Consider the following 15,687-nt stretch of genomic DNA (forward strand, 5'->3'; position numbering starts at 1 on the left):
CTTACACCGGCTCTACAAATGCAGCAAATCTTTTAAACACACAAAATAAATAGCGGTAATCACTTGAACAGTTACCATTATGAATAGTGACATTTCGAAATGTTTATTAGTCTAAAAAAAGGGAAAATTATTAATTGAATAATCAGTCAACAAAATGAACACACAGCGAAAGCAGCACATGCTGGGCTGTATTATTAATGTGATACAGTTGGTTTACTCTTTGTTTTAGTTTCTGAGGGGTTTTTCCTCCCCAGTAAAAGTCTTTCTCAAACACTTTTAAGTCTCCTCAGCATGTGTTAATGCGTATACTCTCCTTTGATCTTCTTATCCTCTTCCTCCAGGTCAGCGCATGCATTTTTTCATTATAAAATTTTTATAAAAATTATTCATCCTGTGAAGTTAGGAATGGCAGGGTAGGTGAAGAGGGAAGGTGTTGACACGAAGGTCGGGACTCACATGTGATACCAATGAGATCTTTGTCTCTCACGCTTCTTGCTCAGGTGGGTACGTATGCCCGGGGCGTCCTCCAAGTTCGCTACCCTATCTGGCCTCGGTATGGCAACTTCCTGGAGCATGTGTCTGATGATCGTCACCTGACCGTGGCTACGCTGGAGGAGCATCCGTTCGTCATGGTTGAGAATGTAGACCCAGGCACGGGTACCTGTGTCCGCAACACTGTGCCCTGCAGGCGTCAGTCCAATTACACAGATAGGTACACATGGCAACACAAACACACGCACAGCTTAATAAATACATAGATGTAAGCAAATACATGGTCACAGATGTTTATACCACAGCATTGTCTCATGAAATGTAGTGCTGTGGCTCTAAATAGATGAAAACTGTGCAATTCCAGTGACACAGTGTTGGTGGCGTTGTTTCAGTATGCATTCAAAAAAAAACCTCTGAAGCAGTGGTCTTGGCCAATGAAAAGAGGACAACATATGTCAGCATATATTCATAAAATACAAAATAAATGGTCTAGTTTCATGTTTTTTGGTTATAGCAGAACTTGCCAGTAGTTTGACCCAGACTGAGACACTGTGTCTCAATGTGCATGTTGGGCTACACAGGCAAAATACAACTAGCCATATGTTTTGATGACATGTTTATATATTTTATCTCCCATCTGTGAACACAAAGAATATTTCCATGTTCAAGAAACCACTTTGAGATTTGAGGTGATGCATAAATGATGCATTATTTTGCTGGTAAACTGGTATCATAAAAGAATAGAGATTGTCAGCAACAGTTGGTACTAAAAGGCCCAAAGAGTTCCAGGAAAATATCCCCCAGACCATTGCACCATCGGCAGCCTTAACCACTGAGATAAGGGGATGGCCCATACTTTCATGTTGTTTATGCCAAAATCTGACCCTACATCTAAGACTTGCAGCAAATACTGAGACACGTTAGACCAGGCAATGTTTTCCCAGTCTTCACTTTTCCAATTTTGGTGAGTTATATCTCTGGTTTCCTGTTGTCAGGAGTGGCAAACAGTGTGGTCTTCTGCTGCTGTAGCCCAACATTCTTAAAGATGTTATGTGTTCAGAGATGCTCATCTGTATATATTATCTGTAATCATGGGCTGTTTGAGTTATTCTTCCCTTCCTTTCAGCTCAAAGCAGTCAGGTCATTCTGCTCTGCCATTAAGAAAGTATTTTAATACCAGCTTCTGAAATAGTCAGACCAGCCCAACAGCCATGTCACATTCAAAGTCCCTTAAATCACCTTTCTTCCCCATTCTGATACTCGGTTTGAACTTCAGCAGGCTGTCTACATGCTTATATGCATCTAGTTGATGTTGTGTGATTGGTTGATTAGATGTTTGCGTTAACAAGCTATTGAAAAGCCGTACCTAAGTGTTCAATGACTCTAGATTTGAATTGGTCATAGTTATGAACTTCCATCATCACATGCTCCTTTATAAAGTCATTAAATGAGCTTTTACTGTTTTAATACTTAGCAAATAACAAAGGTATCATATTGGCACTATTTCTAGCAAATTTGCAGTCCCACACTCAGACATCTACACCCTCCCTCACTCCCTTTTCCTTTGCCCCAGTTTAGGTTTGAGTAGACACTGCATACCTCCACACTTCATTAAACTCAGAGTAATTGTGTGTGCTGAGTGTCTAAGCACTTTAAAATCACACCCTCAGTGTCAAACACAGATCACAGCATGGCAGAAAACAGCCATTAAACAGCTATTACCTCTGAACTAGTGTTCATTAAGAATACACACTATCTTCATCATGGTCACACACAATAGAAATGAAACTATATCACGAGTTGTTGTTGTTGTTTTTTCACAGATATGTCTTGTAAGCAGTGTTTACGACTTTGTCATCTCACTTATCAAGTTGACAAGGGGAGAACTGAAACTATAAATATATTTACAAACACCATTTTTTTTTTATAAAAATCTTTCTATGTGTCTTGGATTAGCTATTTTACACGAGCACCTATGCTACAGTGCTGGTAAATTTTATTAAGGGCCTTTGCTTGCTTACTTACCAGTTTTTCGTTGAATATAAAATTTACATCTAAGGAACATGTGTAACAGGAACAGATTATTTTTAGTTTGTTAGCTCTTAAAGTAAGATGTTTTGGTTTGTTTTACTAAGTGCCAAAAAGAAAGAGAAAAAGGACTGAAGTTTTCCATGTTGACTAAGAATTGGCAGGTCAATCCAATAATTCAAACCCAATAATTTAGCCATTTGGGGCATGGATGTGTTTGTGTCTTTGTTTCGTGTTCTGCTAATTCCTCTATTTCATAAAGTTATGTTTTAATGACTAAACTGTATCTTCATCCAGCATTTTTTTTTCTCATAATCTGTCAGTGATGTTGATGTTTTTATTATGAGCCACAAGCATCGACTGCATTGATTGCATTTTGACTGTGGTGGGTACATAAACTGTAGGGATGCAACGGACAGATAGATATATGCTACTTAGTGCTGAACAACAAGATTAATAAAATATTAGAATTTCACCCATAAAAAACTGGAGCACAAACGCCTGGACAGGCTGTATAATAAAGCAAGCTGTATTGGTGATAAGTTAATCACATTAAAAACATGCTCAGAAAGGTATAAACATATTTAGCCCACTTGTTCACTATCTATAGGCACCGAGTTGCCTTTGGACTTATCTTTAACGCTACAGTCACATTTGGAAAACAGTAGCTAAAGACCACTGTACAGCCAAAGTATTGCAACTGTGTGCAATGAAGTTACGATTGATACATTGGCTTTAAAAAGGTTGCCTCCCACCAGGCAACCTGTGATCAAACGTGGTTACCCAGAGATTTAAGGGGTTGCATGTCCTGCCTTTGGCTAACCTGTTTGTCAATGCAACTCCTTGCAGTTGGTCACTGACAGCAAAAAAATGGCTGTTTATTCTGCACCTTTTAATAACTAGTTCTGCCAGGATATTAAGTCAGATATCATGATGCACTATCCCAACTGACAGCAAACAAGCTACGTCAATGCATTGGTATGATAATGTATCAAAAGGATGTAACTGTAGTTTCCTTGATGTTCTTAGCCCTGTACTCTGGGAGTTTGTTATCGCTAACTGGAATCTCACTGCCTGTTATTGATTATGTTACAATTTATTCATTTTTGTATGTTTGCTTGCAGTGTTTGCTCAAGTGTGGAACCTTATTGATTGTAAGGTCTGCTCCATTTGGTAGAGTCTGACCATCAGACATGTGCTTGGTACATGGCTGAGTGCAAGAGTGCTATCCAGTTTTGAAATGATTTTCAAAACTGTATATATATAGAGAGACAGAGAGAGATATGGCATGGACACGGGACCTCTGGGTGTGTTGTGTAGCTTTTGGCATCAGGATCTTGGCAGTGGAGCTTTTGGGTCCTGCAGGTTATACGGTCGGGTGTGCAGGGATTGAGCTCATTCTGGTGCATCCCATGGATGCTTAATCGGATTGGGATCTAGAGAGTTTAGAGAACAGGTCAACCCTCAGCCTCTTTGTCATGTTCCTCAAGCGGTTCCTTAGCAGTTTCTGCAGTGTGGCAGACATCATTGTCATGCTCAGGAAGGCCACTGCCATTGGGAGGTGTTATCACCGTGCTTGGCCAGCCACAATGTTTAGCTGGATGGTACATGAAAGAATCCATAGTTTCCCAGCAGAAAATTGTGTTGTACCAACATCCACTTCGCCTGTCAGTGGTTTTAAGGTTTTGGTTGATCGGTTGTTTGTTTAATCTTTAAATATCCACTAAAACCAGAACTTGCTATGGTTTTAATGATGTTACGTGTCCAGCATTTACGTACTTCTTTATGCCAGTCTAAGCTAACTGGGTGCAGGTTGTAGCATAATATATAGACACAAGAGCAGTGTCTATCTTCTCATCTAACTCTCAGCAGTAAAGAGGAATCTGTATCTGTATATCACAGCTAAACGTGAAGATTTCTAGGTGTAATATTTGCAGTCTGCACAAACTGACCGGTCTTCAATCATCTGATTGTAAGCAGATAAACTATTTTAATTAATGCTGTGTTCATGCTCACTTCAATGACTCCACGTATGTGTGTACATGTGTCTGTGGTGCATGTATCATTTATGCAGATTGCAGATCTGGCTATGGCTGGCACATTAATTATAGAATGAGATATGTAGCGGCTGTTGTTGGGCACAATGGCACATTGATTGCTAGTAAAGAAGATTTATCTATCTAACATGGGGACATCTGTCATAGTGGGACAATGTTATCCCAGCCTACCCTCTTTCTGGTTCTCTTTCTCTACTTCTCTCTGGCTGGCGTGTCCCATTTGGACGGTGACCAACAAAGAGGGAGCAGGAAAGAGAGAGGGAGAGAGGCGACTGGTGCTCTATAAATCAGTTAATCTTGTTGTGTGGTCTGAGCGGCTTCCCTGCAGAGCAGATGTTTAGTGTGATTAAAACTTTTTGTCTTGCTCATTAAAAACCCTTTCTTTGGACAGATGATAGCTTCTTTTGCCAAAAGGCTAAGCCTACCTCTCCGGGCTGATTAAGAGTAGGAATTCCACACTAAAATCCAGCGTCTCAAATCTCAGCTGTCTGAAATAGTATGGTGTAACCCAATACTGAGCGACCAGCTGCTAATGGGAAGCAGTTCTTAAATTAGATAAGATCTGGGGCAGAAAATTAACAGATAGGAATTTAGATAATTTATTATTTGAGATAATTGATAAATAATTTGGACAACTGATTATTCAAAATTGACAAGAGTTGCTTATGTTATCTTAAGATGTTTTTCTCTTATTGTATACTATAAACACCTTTGAACTCTGATAGGTCACAATTTTTACAAAATGTAAAAAAAAAGTTGCTGTTTTTTGAAAACACTATTTTCAAAGATTATTGTCTACATTGTCTTCACATGATGATCACAAGACTCTTTGAAGTCCTGAGAAAGTACATCCTTACTGTTTCCATAGTAACTTGGAAGGTCAGTATTAGGAAACTGGAAGGTAACTTTATGACAGTAATATCAGAAGAAGATTGAAAAAGTATTAATTCTTTGGAAGGGTTGCAGAAAAGAACACGGTAGCAGGGGTTAGGTTTACAAATCTGCATTTAAATATTTTGGAACACTGTTCTTTGCAAAGATGAGACCAAAGTGGAGATATTTGATCATATACACAACACAACCACCCCATACCAACTGTTAAGCCCAGTGATGGAGGCATGATCATTTTGGCTTGTTTTCTGGGCACCTAGCAGTCATTATGTCGACCATTACGTCCTCTGAATGCCAAAGTATTCTTGAGTCAAATATGAGGCCAGCTGGCCTACAGCTAAAGCTTGGCCCAAAGTGGATCAGGACAGTGATCCCAAAGACAGCAGCAAATCTGCAACAGGATGGCTGAAAAATAAAGAACCAAGGTGTTGCAATGGCCCAGTCAAAGTCCAGACCTCAACCTGATTGAAATGCTGTGGTGTGAGAGCTGTGCATCAACACACACCTCAATGAAATTCAGAAATATTGTAATTAAGAGGACCAGAATTCCTCTACAAGTTGTAAGAGACAGATGAAGTCATACGTGAGACTACCTCAAATTATTGCTGGTAAAAATCTACAAACTACTGAATCATAGGGTTTACTTGGCATTTCACCAGACTGCTCAGAGTACTCTGAAAATGCTCCTTTTCACATGACTGTTAGTTGTGTGCAGCAGAAGTATCTAATAATGAGGTCATTTGGAGGCGCTGGTCTTCCTCTACCTTGATGCATTTTTGCTCAAAGATAAACTGACAAATAACATTACTCTAGAATACAGTTTTGTTTTTTTTTAGTAAACCATTCACATTTCTGTGTGGAGTTTGCATGTTCTCCCCGTGTTTGCGTGGGTTCCCTCCGGGTACTCCGGCTTCCTCCCACCGTCCAAAGACATGCAGCTTGTGGGGATAGGTTAATTGGATAATCCAAATTGCCACTAGGTGTGAATGTGCAAGTGAATGTGAGCGTGAATGGTTGTCTGTCCCTGTGTGTTGGCCCTGCGACAGACTGGCGACCTGTCCAGGGTGTACCCCGCCTCTCGCCCTATGACAGCTGGGATAGGCTCCAGCGCCCCCCGCGACCCTGAAAAGGATAAGCGGAAGCGAATGGATGGATGGATGGCATTCACATTTAAATTCATGGCAGCTAGAATTGACCATTATAGTATGACCACTCAAATTTTAGTCCATAAAGGAATGGTTTTCTGAGGTTGATATGGAAGAATCTTGACCTTGCGCTCACCTAACACTATAACCTGAACTGGAACATTATAGTAAACCAGTATCAGTGCAAGCTTAAAACCAGAAGAGTGAAGGCTATTACATGTCCATGTCTGACTGTTCCACCTCCCTCTTACTTTATGCATCAGTTCTGTCATTTGGCACGTCTTTGATTTGTCTTTCTGAGAAAATGAATCCACTTTCCATTTCAAAGTTTATTAACGATTGCATAAAGAGCACACATAAATGTACAGACGCCTTCAAGACTCATAAGTGATGCGAAACAATGTTACCTCACTTGCAGTCCTTGTGAGGCACAGTGTTCATTGAATAGCTTTAGCTCTGCTTGAATATCCTTATATAAACCAGTAAAGTAATATAAGACAAATATTTTATTATTCATTTTAGATTAGGTCCAGCTTTCTATCCAAAGGTTTAAAATAGTAATAAAATGTTGAAGAATCACAAAGCTTTAGTATCCGTATACTTATGGTTACAAAGCGTGCCTCTGGAGTTTGACTGTTGGTTTGATAAAATGTATTCTGCTTCAGGTAATCAATTAAAAGAAAATAAATGATAAACAGTGATGAGATTAATAATATAAGATTTATATTATCTGATGGAAATACAAACTTTAATAGTTTGCACTGTGCAGCAACGAGGACGATCAGTGCGGTGCAATACTGTCGGGCATTAACTTTGTAGTGTTTTCCTCATCATTTCAACTGGATCACAGTGATGGTAATTTCACAATCTCTTCTCCTTCTTCCTCCTCCTCCTCCATCTGTCCTCCTTTGCACTTGCCCTCATTTCCCTCAAAACTGAATCCGCTGCCCCATCGCTGCATCGTCTGGCTGTTGGTCCGTATGTTTCCTGTCTGCTGTTCAGCTGACAGTTTCCCTTTCTCTCACTCTCTCTGGTCTAACATGCTCCCCTCCACGCTGCACTAGTTTCTGGGCATTTGTGGAGACCGCACAGCACAGCACAACACAACTGCTGCTGCGCATCCCCAGGGGACATTGTACTGTATGCGTGCATGTGTTCGTGTATGAAACGGAGAGAGACGGCCCAGTTTACACGTGCTTTTGTGTGTGTTTGTGTGTGAATTGTTAGTGGAGTGTGTATAATGACGACAGGTGGCCAGCTCCTGAAGCAATTAATTAACACGGCGTTTATCAGAGCTAGACTCCCGTGAAAGAACCAAGCCCTCCAAATGCACTTAAAATGTTTCTAAAATGAACTCTTAAGATTTGGAAAATAATCACCTTAATGTTAATTACTCACTTGACTTTTTTCATTCAATCACTTGCTCATTTATTCACTCACGTCGTCTCTTTATCGTTCTTCAGCTCGTATGCTGACTCATTGACATGCCGAGGTTATCAGTCAGTTACGCACAAAGACGCACGCAGACAGACACACACACCGAGTGACTCAGCCCTCGTAGATTTTAGACCCACTTCTTCGGCAGCTGAATAGATGAAAGAGCGGAGGGGGAAAAAGAGAGTTTTTCTTTTCTTAGGAAGTGTGTCAACTCCATTTTCACTTTGTCTGATTTTAACTTTCCCTGTTTGGTGTCACTTTTTGAGGTTTCCATTATTTTTTATTCTATTATTTTTTTCCCACAATTTCCTTTCCCTCTGTTCTCTTCTTCAACACCCCATTAAGTAGCAAGGCCACAGAGAGGAAGGGAGTGCACCCCACACATGCTACACACCTTAATGGGCTTTGATTAGAGGCCATCACAGTCAGTCAACCATTCACTGTGGCCTCTGTCACACAGTGTGCGAGTGTATTTGTGCTTGTTTGTCATTTTTAGGCATCGCCTCCATCTCACTGAAAGACGTGCTGTTAACCGACATTGATTCCAGCTAATGAAGCAGCCGTTGCCTGCCCTTCACTTTGCTGCTGTAGACGATGGTGTCTGTCAGCATGAGAGCCTGCGACTATTTAGCACCCGCTCTCTGAAGCAAAGTAAAACAACAGCATTGGTGTTGATGCTAAAGATAGCAACTGTCCCAGCTGCCAGCGAGGATCTTTGATCACAGGATGGTTAAGCAAAGTTGTACTAACCGTGTGTGTGACTCTGCTTTTTCTCACCCTTCTTGCAGCATTATTGGCCACTCAGAGTCCTACACAAAGCTGTGCTGTAAGGGCTTCTGCATAGACATCCTGAAGAAGCTGTCCCGCACCATCAAGTTCTCCTATGACCTTTACCTGGTTACCAATGGGAAACATGGCAAGATGGTCCGCGGCGTTTGGAACGGGATGATTGGAGAGGTGAGACATATGTCTACTGAAACAACAAGAAGTCCCTGAATCCAGCAGACATTACAGCTTTCTTGAGCTGCCTGCTGGCGTTGAACAGACAATTATTATAAAAAAGGTGTATGAAGATGTTCAGCCACAGATCTAACCACAATAAATGGAGGTTTTAGGCTACAGCCTGCCCTAGTAACATAAATGTAAGTTATTTATGAGTAGCATATTAGACATCAGCCAAAAACAGCACTGAATATCAAATACAGCACACAGCAACAATTATTCTTTAGTTGTCTACTCCTTTCAACCAAAGCAGTTCTCTTGAATTCAGAAATAGTCCAACTTTAAAAAGAGAGACTCCTGTATTTAGAAGCATGGCACACACAAAGTAACATTCATTTTAACCGTTTAAATATGTATGAGGCTGATTTTAGGGTTACTTGCAGGAAGTGCAGAAAGCTGTAACTGACAATTATAAGTTTCCATGCCCCCCCCCCAATACATCTAATTACAATACTCACTCTTCTTGTAGCTCTACATTGATTTCTACCATCCTCCTCTTCTTTAGCTGCTAAAAAGCTGCTCCCTGGTGCACTTAGCGTATAGTGGTTATTATAAAAGCTTTTTCACTTAAAACCAGCGCTGCGTGCTAAAGCTGGAAACAAGGCTGATGAGAGTAATGAGAATAAAGTAAAAGGTTAATCCCGCAGGCTATAAAACCCGACGACTGAACTGAGACACTATAATACTCTGTGTAAGTGAATGAAAGTACAGAGAGGTTGACGATTCTTTGTGGGTTTTTCACCACAAGTCAGTCTTTTCATACTAAATAAAATTTTTATTCACTGTTAACATAAAAAATAGAACTAAAAAGTGTCAAAGTATAAATTTTCACTAAACAGTACTTCAGAGTAAGCCCCATCAAGTAGAGCGGGATCAGAGTAATAATTTCCTATCAGATACTTGTCAGATAATACAATTTGTGATGAAACTAAAACAAGACTGGAACGTTTTAAATGTTTTTACACCAGGTACACTTTTTTAATATTGAAGCCATTATATTTTATGTATTTTAAATTGGAAATTTTAACATTAGTCCAGCTAAAATGAAAAATGTCAGGGTAAAAGTACCTGAGAACAGTACTTGAGCATTTGTAGGCAGTGATTTCCTACTTTTGCACAAATACAGTTTCAAGTAATGATAGTTGAGAGTCAAGAATAGTCAAGAGTTTTGGTTTTTTGGATGGGCTTTTTTTTAGGTCAGTGGTGTGATGTCATGCATATGCATACGGTGCTAATACATCATTTTCCCCGCACACACCAAGCCACGTCCAACACAGCTGCATCTGAAAGTGAAGCACCTGAACAGGTGTTCCTCAGGAGAGACTTTTGCTTGTGTTTTTGTGCCTGAAGGCGTTGTGCTTTGGAACTGTATAATTGCGCGTGTGTGTGTGTGTATGTGTGTAAAAAATGCTTTACAGAAAAACTGGCTTGGATGTGAGAGCTCTTGAGATGCAGCATTTTCTCCTTGTGGATTCTGAAATGATGAAAGAAATGTTTTTCATTTATTGCTTGCTGCTTGTGGCTTCCCTGTTTTAAAAGGATTGCTTGTAAAATGTGTAAATATTTCTATTTTAAGCAGAGCACATGTAGGATAAAGAGGGGGAAATTGTTGACCACTACAGCTGGCTCACTGTTGTGCTTCTGTGTTGGTTTTGTTTGCTTTCTGCTTATGTCTCTTCTCTCAGGTGCTGTACAGGCGGGCTGACATGGCCATTGGCTCTCTCACTATCAACGAGGAGCGTTCTGAAATCATCGACTTCTCTGTGCCATTTGTCGAGACGGGCATCAGCGTCATGGTTGCGCGCAGCAACGGAACAGTATCTCCGTCTGCTTTTCTTGGTGAGAAGCACATTCACATTTACAATTTCCTCTGTTCAAGCTGGTTGTATCATTTGTTATCTTTGGAGTGCGATGTTGCCGTCTTTCAAACCACTTTCTTGCAGGGTGGCCTACTTAAACGAGTTCTGTCTCCGTAGACGCTTTAGGAAACTTTTCATTAAGCTTTTATCCCACCAATGACTGTAGCCTACAACTAAATCCCCTAATGCATGACACACACACACCTAAATCTCTTTACCAAACAACAAAATTCAGCTTCATTCTCCCTCCTGGTATCCTGTTATCACACACGTTGATCCCGCCTATCTCAGGCTGAGGTTTTGAAACAGAACCACAAAAGAGACTCACGCCAACCCATGTTTGTTCCTTCACTTCTCCTCCCCCTCTTCCAGAGCCTTATAGCCCAGCAGTCTGGGTCATGATGTTTGTGATGTGCCTGACTGTGGTGGCTGTGACGGTGTTTGTGTTTGAATACTTCAGCCCAGCTGGCTACAATCGCAGTCTGGTGAGCGCCAAAGGTGAGTCTTACATCTTCTTATTGGAAGAATTTATGATGGATAATACAGGACTCATAATTACTAGATCATCGTTAAAGCAGAGGCAAAGTCTGTTGTTTTCAGAGTGTAATGTGTCAAATGGAGTCAATTAGTATTTTCTTCTTTTAAAACTATCCACAGAATAGCTCAGAGCTATTCAATTTGAATCCACCAAGCATTTCAAAGTAAGCCTGCCTACAGGCCTCTAAATCCCGCCCCTTCCCGCTAGCATGTCCTGCAACCCAAAATTTTGGGTTGGGTTTGGGAGGGCTAATCAATCCCAGAATTCAGAGCTGACAGAGCGTGCCTCGTCTCCAGGTCCGAAAGGTCATTTTCCTGTTTTAATTAGCATTCGTCGCTTCACTAATCGAAGTGTGATTGATGGCGGTGGCACCCTCCGTTGCTGCACATGAGCAATGGTGGCAGAGAGCGATGGAAACCGGCTGATGCTGTGAAATTGTTCTGTCATCTTGAAGTTTGTAGAAGGGCATGAGATGGCTGATGAATACTTACACAGTGAACAGTAGACATATTTTGTGTGAAGAAAGAACCCAGATAAAGAAAAGGGCTGAACACTGTCATCAAATACTGCACTTAAAGAATCCATTCATCCACGTAAAAAGAAAACAAACAAAACTTAATTTCCCCTTAACTCTGGTGGTATTTTACCATGCAGATAATTTAGCTTTGCTTAGAGATTTCTTTTTTATATTATATTTTGGCTGAAGAAAGCCCCAATCCCCAGTGAAAACAAGACTGTTCTGCTGAGGAAATGACAGCCGCAGTGGGTTTTGTAACTGAAAAAAGCCTGGAAGCAACTGCAGGGAGTGTTAGTTTAGTTTGTCAGGAGCAAAGAAGGAAAGAACATGGAAGGACAAAGTCTGCAGTAAGAGGAGATCTGGGTAGAGGTACTGGTCAAGAAAACTCTGACGTCAGATAATTTCTTCTCTGACCCTTGAAACGTGGGTATTTAAGCCAAAGCAAAGCCTTTACTTTTACATCACATCACATAATTGGCAAATATCATTTTTCAAAGTGCAAACAAATATGAAATGTCTATCACAGTGCAATCCAGACAGTTAACTGAAGATAGTGGCATTTATTTGCAGCAACTGATCCAGGGACAGTTCCACAGTTTTCCCACTTCGCTGTTTATTTCCACTAATCCAATAAAGGAAGATGAGCTCAAGGTCCTACTAGTTTATTCTAAAAGATAAAACTTGCATGGTTAGATGATACTATCTCCTGTTTCTATTTCATCAGCGCCCGGTGGTCCAACATTCACTATTGGGAAGTCAGTGTGGCTGCTGTGGGGCATCGTCTTCAACAACTCTGTCCCGATTGAAAACCCTAAAGGCACCACGAGTAAGATCATGGTCCTGGTGTGGGCCTTCTTTGCCGTCATCTTCCTGGCTTCTTACACCGCCAACCTGGCTGCTTTCATGATCCAGGAGCAATATATCGACACCGTGTCTGGGCTCTCTGACAAAAAGGTAAGACACTGAACAAAGTTTCACTTGGAGGAACAATGAGGTGGAACAGTTGCTCTCAAACACAGAGAGCTTTCGTGGAGCTGTGAGATATGGAGAAAATCATGTCTTTTTGTTCAAATCCAGCTTATACCACATCATCTGCTCGCTGTCACTCCGCATCGACTAATAAGCCGTGAATGGAGGAGAGACAAAAGACTCACAGAAAGCCTTTAAGATGAAGTCAAGTAAAAAAACTCTGATGTGAATGTCTCTGTCCTTTTCCTATTACTGGGGAGCCCAGTGGCATGAATGACTAATCAATTACTCCCTTCTGTCAATACAGATGGTGTCTGAGTCTCAACTTGTCCTGTCAGTGTTTTGGTCTGTCCATCAATATTCTCTCTGTGCCGTCTCCATCGCTTGTCTCGCTCACACTGTTAAAACAAGATCGGAAAATGTCAAATGATTTAAAAAAAAAAAAACTAAACAGCAACAAAAAAGGGTCAACAGAAGAAAAGAACACCCACATACTTTACTTAAATGTGCATGCACATACTAAGACACACACACATACACTCAACCTGGAAGCAGGTCCTCAGAGGAGCTTTACAAGAAAGCCTGTCTTCATACATAGCATAAACATCTCCCAGGCAGGGATCAGCAGAGCCACTTCAGTGATCTATGGCTGTATTAACTGACTATATTAACTTTATGCAAATGCATTATGCTCCAGAACTGATATTAATTAGCCTGCACAGCATAGAGCCGCACCTTCCTTTAATTCAGCACAACAAAAGATTGGTTAGGTTTAGATCGTACCCTCGCTAGGTTTACATGTTGCAGGTTTAAAGGACACACAATTAGGAGTCTTTGAAATATGTCTTGTTCTGAAAATAACATCATAATTTCCTAGAATTTCCAAAGAAAATTAATAGAAAGAAATCTGCTCTGTGGCACTAACTATGGACAAAATATGAATCTATCTAAAAGAAGAGCTTTATTTAAACCCAAATATATCTCAATATTTAGTTTAGCATGCATAACTATATGATCATTCTTTATTATTTATTCTCTATCATGAGCCAATTGGACTAAATAGGGTTTAAGTTACTAAGAGCCAGTGTTGGTCAAGTTACTTGAAAATAGTAATTAGTTACTAATTACTGATTACTTCTCCAAGAAAGTAATGCCATTTCTTTACTGATTACTAATTACTAATTACTGTTTTGCAATCATAATCCCTTACTTGTTACTTGAAACAAGTAATCAGATTACAGTTACTGTCCATCTCTGCTAATAGCCACAGGTGGGAAGTAATAAAGTGCAAATATTAAATAAAATTAAATAGAATTTCAGGTATCTGCACTTTATTTGAGTATTTATTTTTCAGATAACTTTTTACTGTTATTCCCTAAAATTTTAAACAAATATGTGTACTTTCTACTTCTTACATTTTAAAAATGGACTCATTACTTTTGGTTTAACTCTGGAGCTTAAGTGGGCCGGAAGAAGCGCAGGTGTCTTTTGCAGTACTCCAGAATCTAGCTAGCACTAAATTGCAGATTTAAAGCTTATGTGTAATGCCATAATTATCATCACATATTTGAATTGTATATGATGCATTTGGATAAAGTATGTATTTTCATATTGTGAAACATCCTGCAAAACAAACTAAGCTGTAATAATTTTAAATGGTGTGTTATTTAGTGCATGATAAACAGGTTAGTTTGCAGTACTGTGGTGACTTCACAGTGATGAAAAAGATGACAAGAAATTTTTTTTATTGAAAAATAAAGTTTTCAATTTTCTTAAACAGCTGGCTAATAATAATAAAGTGTAGCAACACTTACATAGCAGGTTTGTGGTCTTACTGTTCAAGCGCTTTACACAACAAGTCACTAAAGCCATTCATGCAGTGCTTTATCTATCACACATCTACAACTACAGTCAGTTTCAGATCACCAGTTAACCTAACAAGCATGTATTTGGACCTTGGGAGGATACTGGCATCCCCAGAGAAAATCCACAGGCACAGGGAGCACAAACTACACACAGAATATTTAAGGAGGACCCAGAACTTGCATGCTGTGAGGCAACAATGCTAATCACCGCACCACCTTACCACCCGTGAAGTTCTGAAATTTCTCAAACAGGATGAAATACTTTTTGGAGGGGATTATTTGTGAGCTGTGGATTTATTATACACATCACTGTAGTGTAGGTGTTTCATATTCAGGTTTGGAAAAATGTCTCCAGCTCAGATGAAATGGGAATCTTCTGATGCTGTAAATAAGAACAGATGATACATAAGGTAAAAGGATGATTATAATTGTGATGTGATTATAATCGCAATCATGAAGTTTTAAGTTTACCATGAGGCATTTGTACTTTTAAAAAAAAAAAAAAAAGGTTATAGGACGCACTGCTGAACGAGATTACTGGCTTAATCCTAATGATAGAAATTTATTTCCTAAAATTTAACCTAAAGAGTTTCCTCAGTAAGAGAACTTTTTGTACAGTCATTATGTACTAAAACAAGTGTATTTTAATGCCCACATACAATATGAGACATGCATAACTGCCCTTTTTTCTATTAAAGTAATTTCAAACTAATGGGAACAAACTCTGTAGTCCTTGATCTGTATAAAATTGCAGTAAGCTTTCAAGTTCAGGAATTGTTGTGTGAAATTCTGCCCTTTGCTTCCACAGAAACTGTTTTCCAAAGCTGCAATTAGTCACTAAAAGGCTGTTGATGCTACATATTATTATTTTATTAACTTAAACACAC

At 39.8% G+C, this 15,687-nt stretch overlaps 1 protein-coding gene across 1 annotated transcript in view; it reads left to right on the top strand.

Annotated features, from left to right (window-relative positions):
* Window positions 1–15,687, top strand: part of LOC101467299 (glutamate receptor ionotropic, NMDA 2C) — a 63,608-nt gene that overhangs the window by 34,413 nt on the left and 13,508 nt on the right. Inside the window, exons 9-13 of the mRNA XM_076887653.1 lie at window positions 501–712; window positions 8,839–9,007; window positions 10,738–10,891; window positions 11,284–11,409; window positions 12,691–12,920. Of these exons, the coding sequence (XP_076743768.1) occupies window positions 501–712; window positions 8,839–9,007; window positions 10,738–10,891; window positions 11,284–11,409; window positions 12,691–12,920 (891 nt within the window). The remainder of the gene's footprint in view (window positions 1–500; window positions 713–8,838; window positions 9,008–10,737; window positions 10,892–11,283; window positions 11,410–12,690; window positions 12,921–15,687) is intronic.

Source organism: Maylandia zebra, linkage group LG8, assembly GCF_041146795.1.
Source record: "Maylandia zebra isolate NMK-2024a linkage group LG8, Mzebra_GT3a, whole genome shotgun sequence".
Taxonomy (NCBI): Eukaryota; Metazoa; Chordata; class Actinopteri; order Cichliformes; family Cichlidae; genus Maylandia; species Maylandia zebra.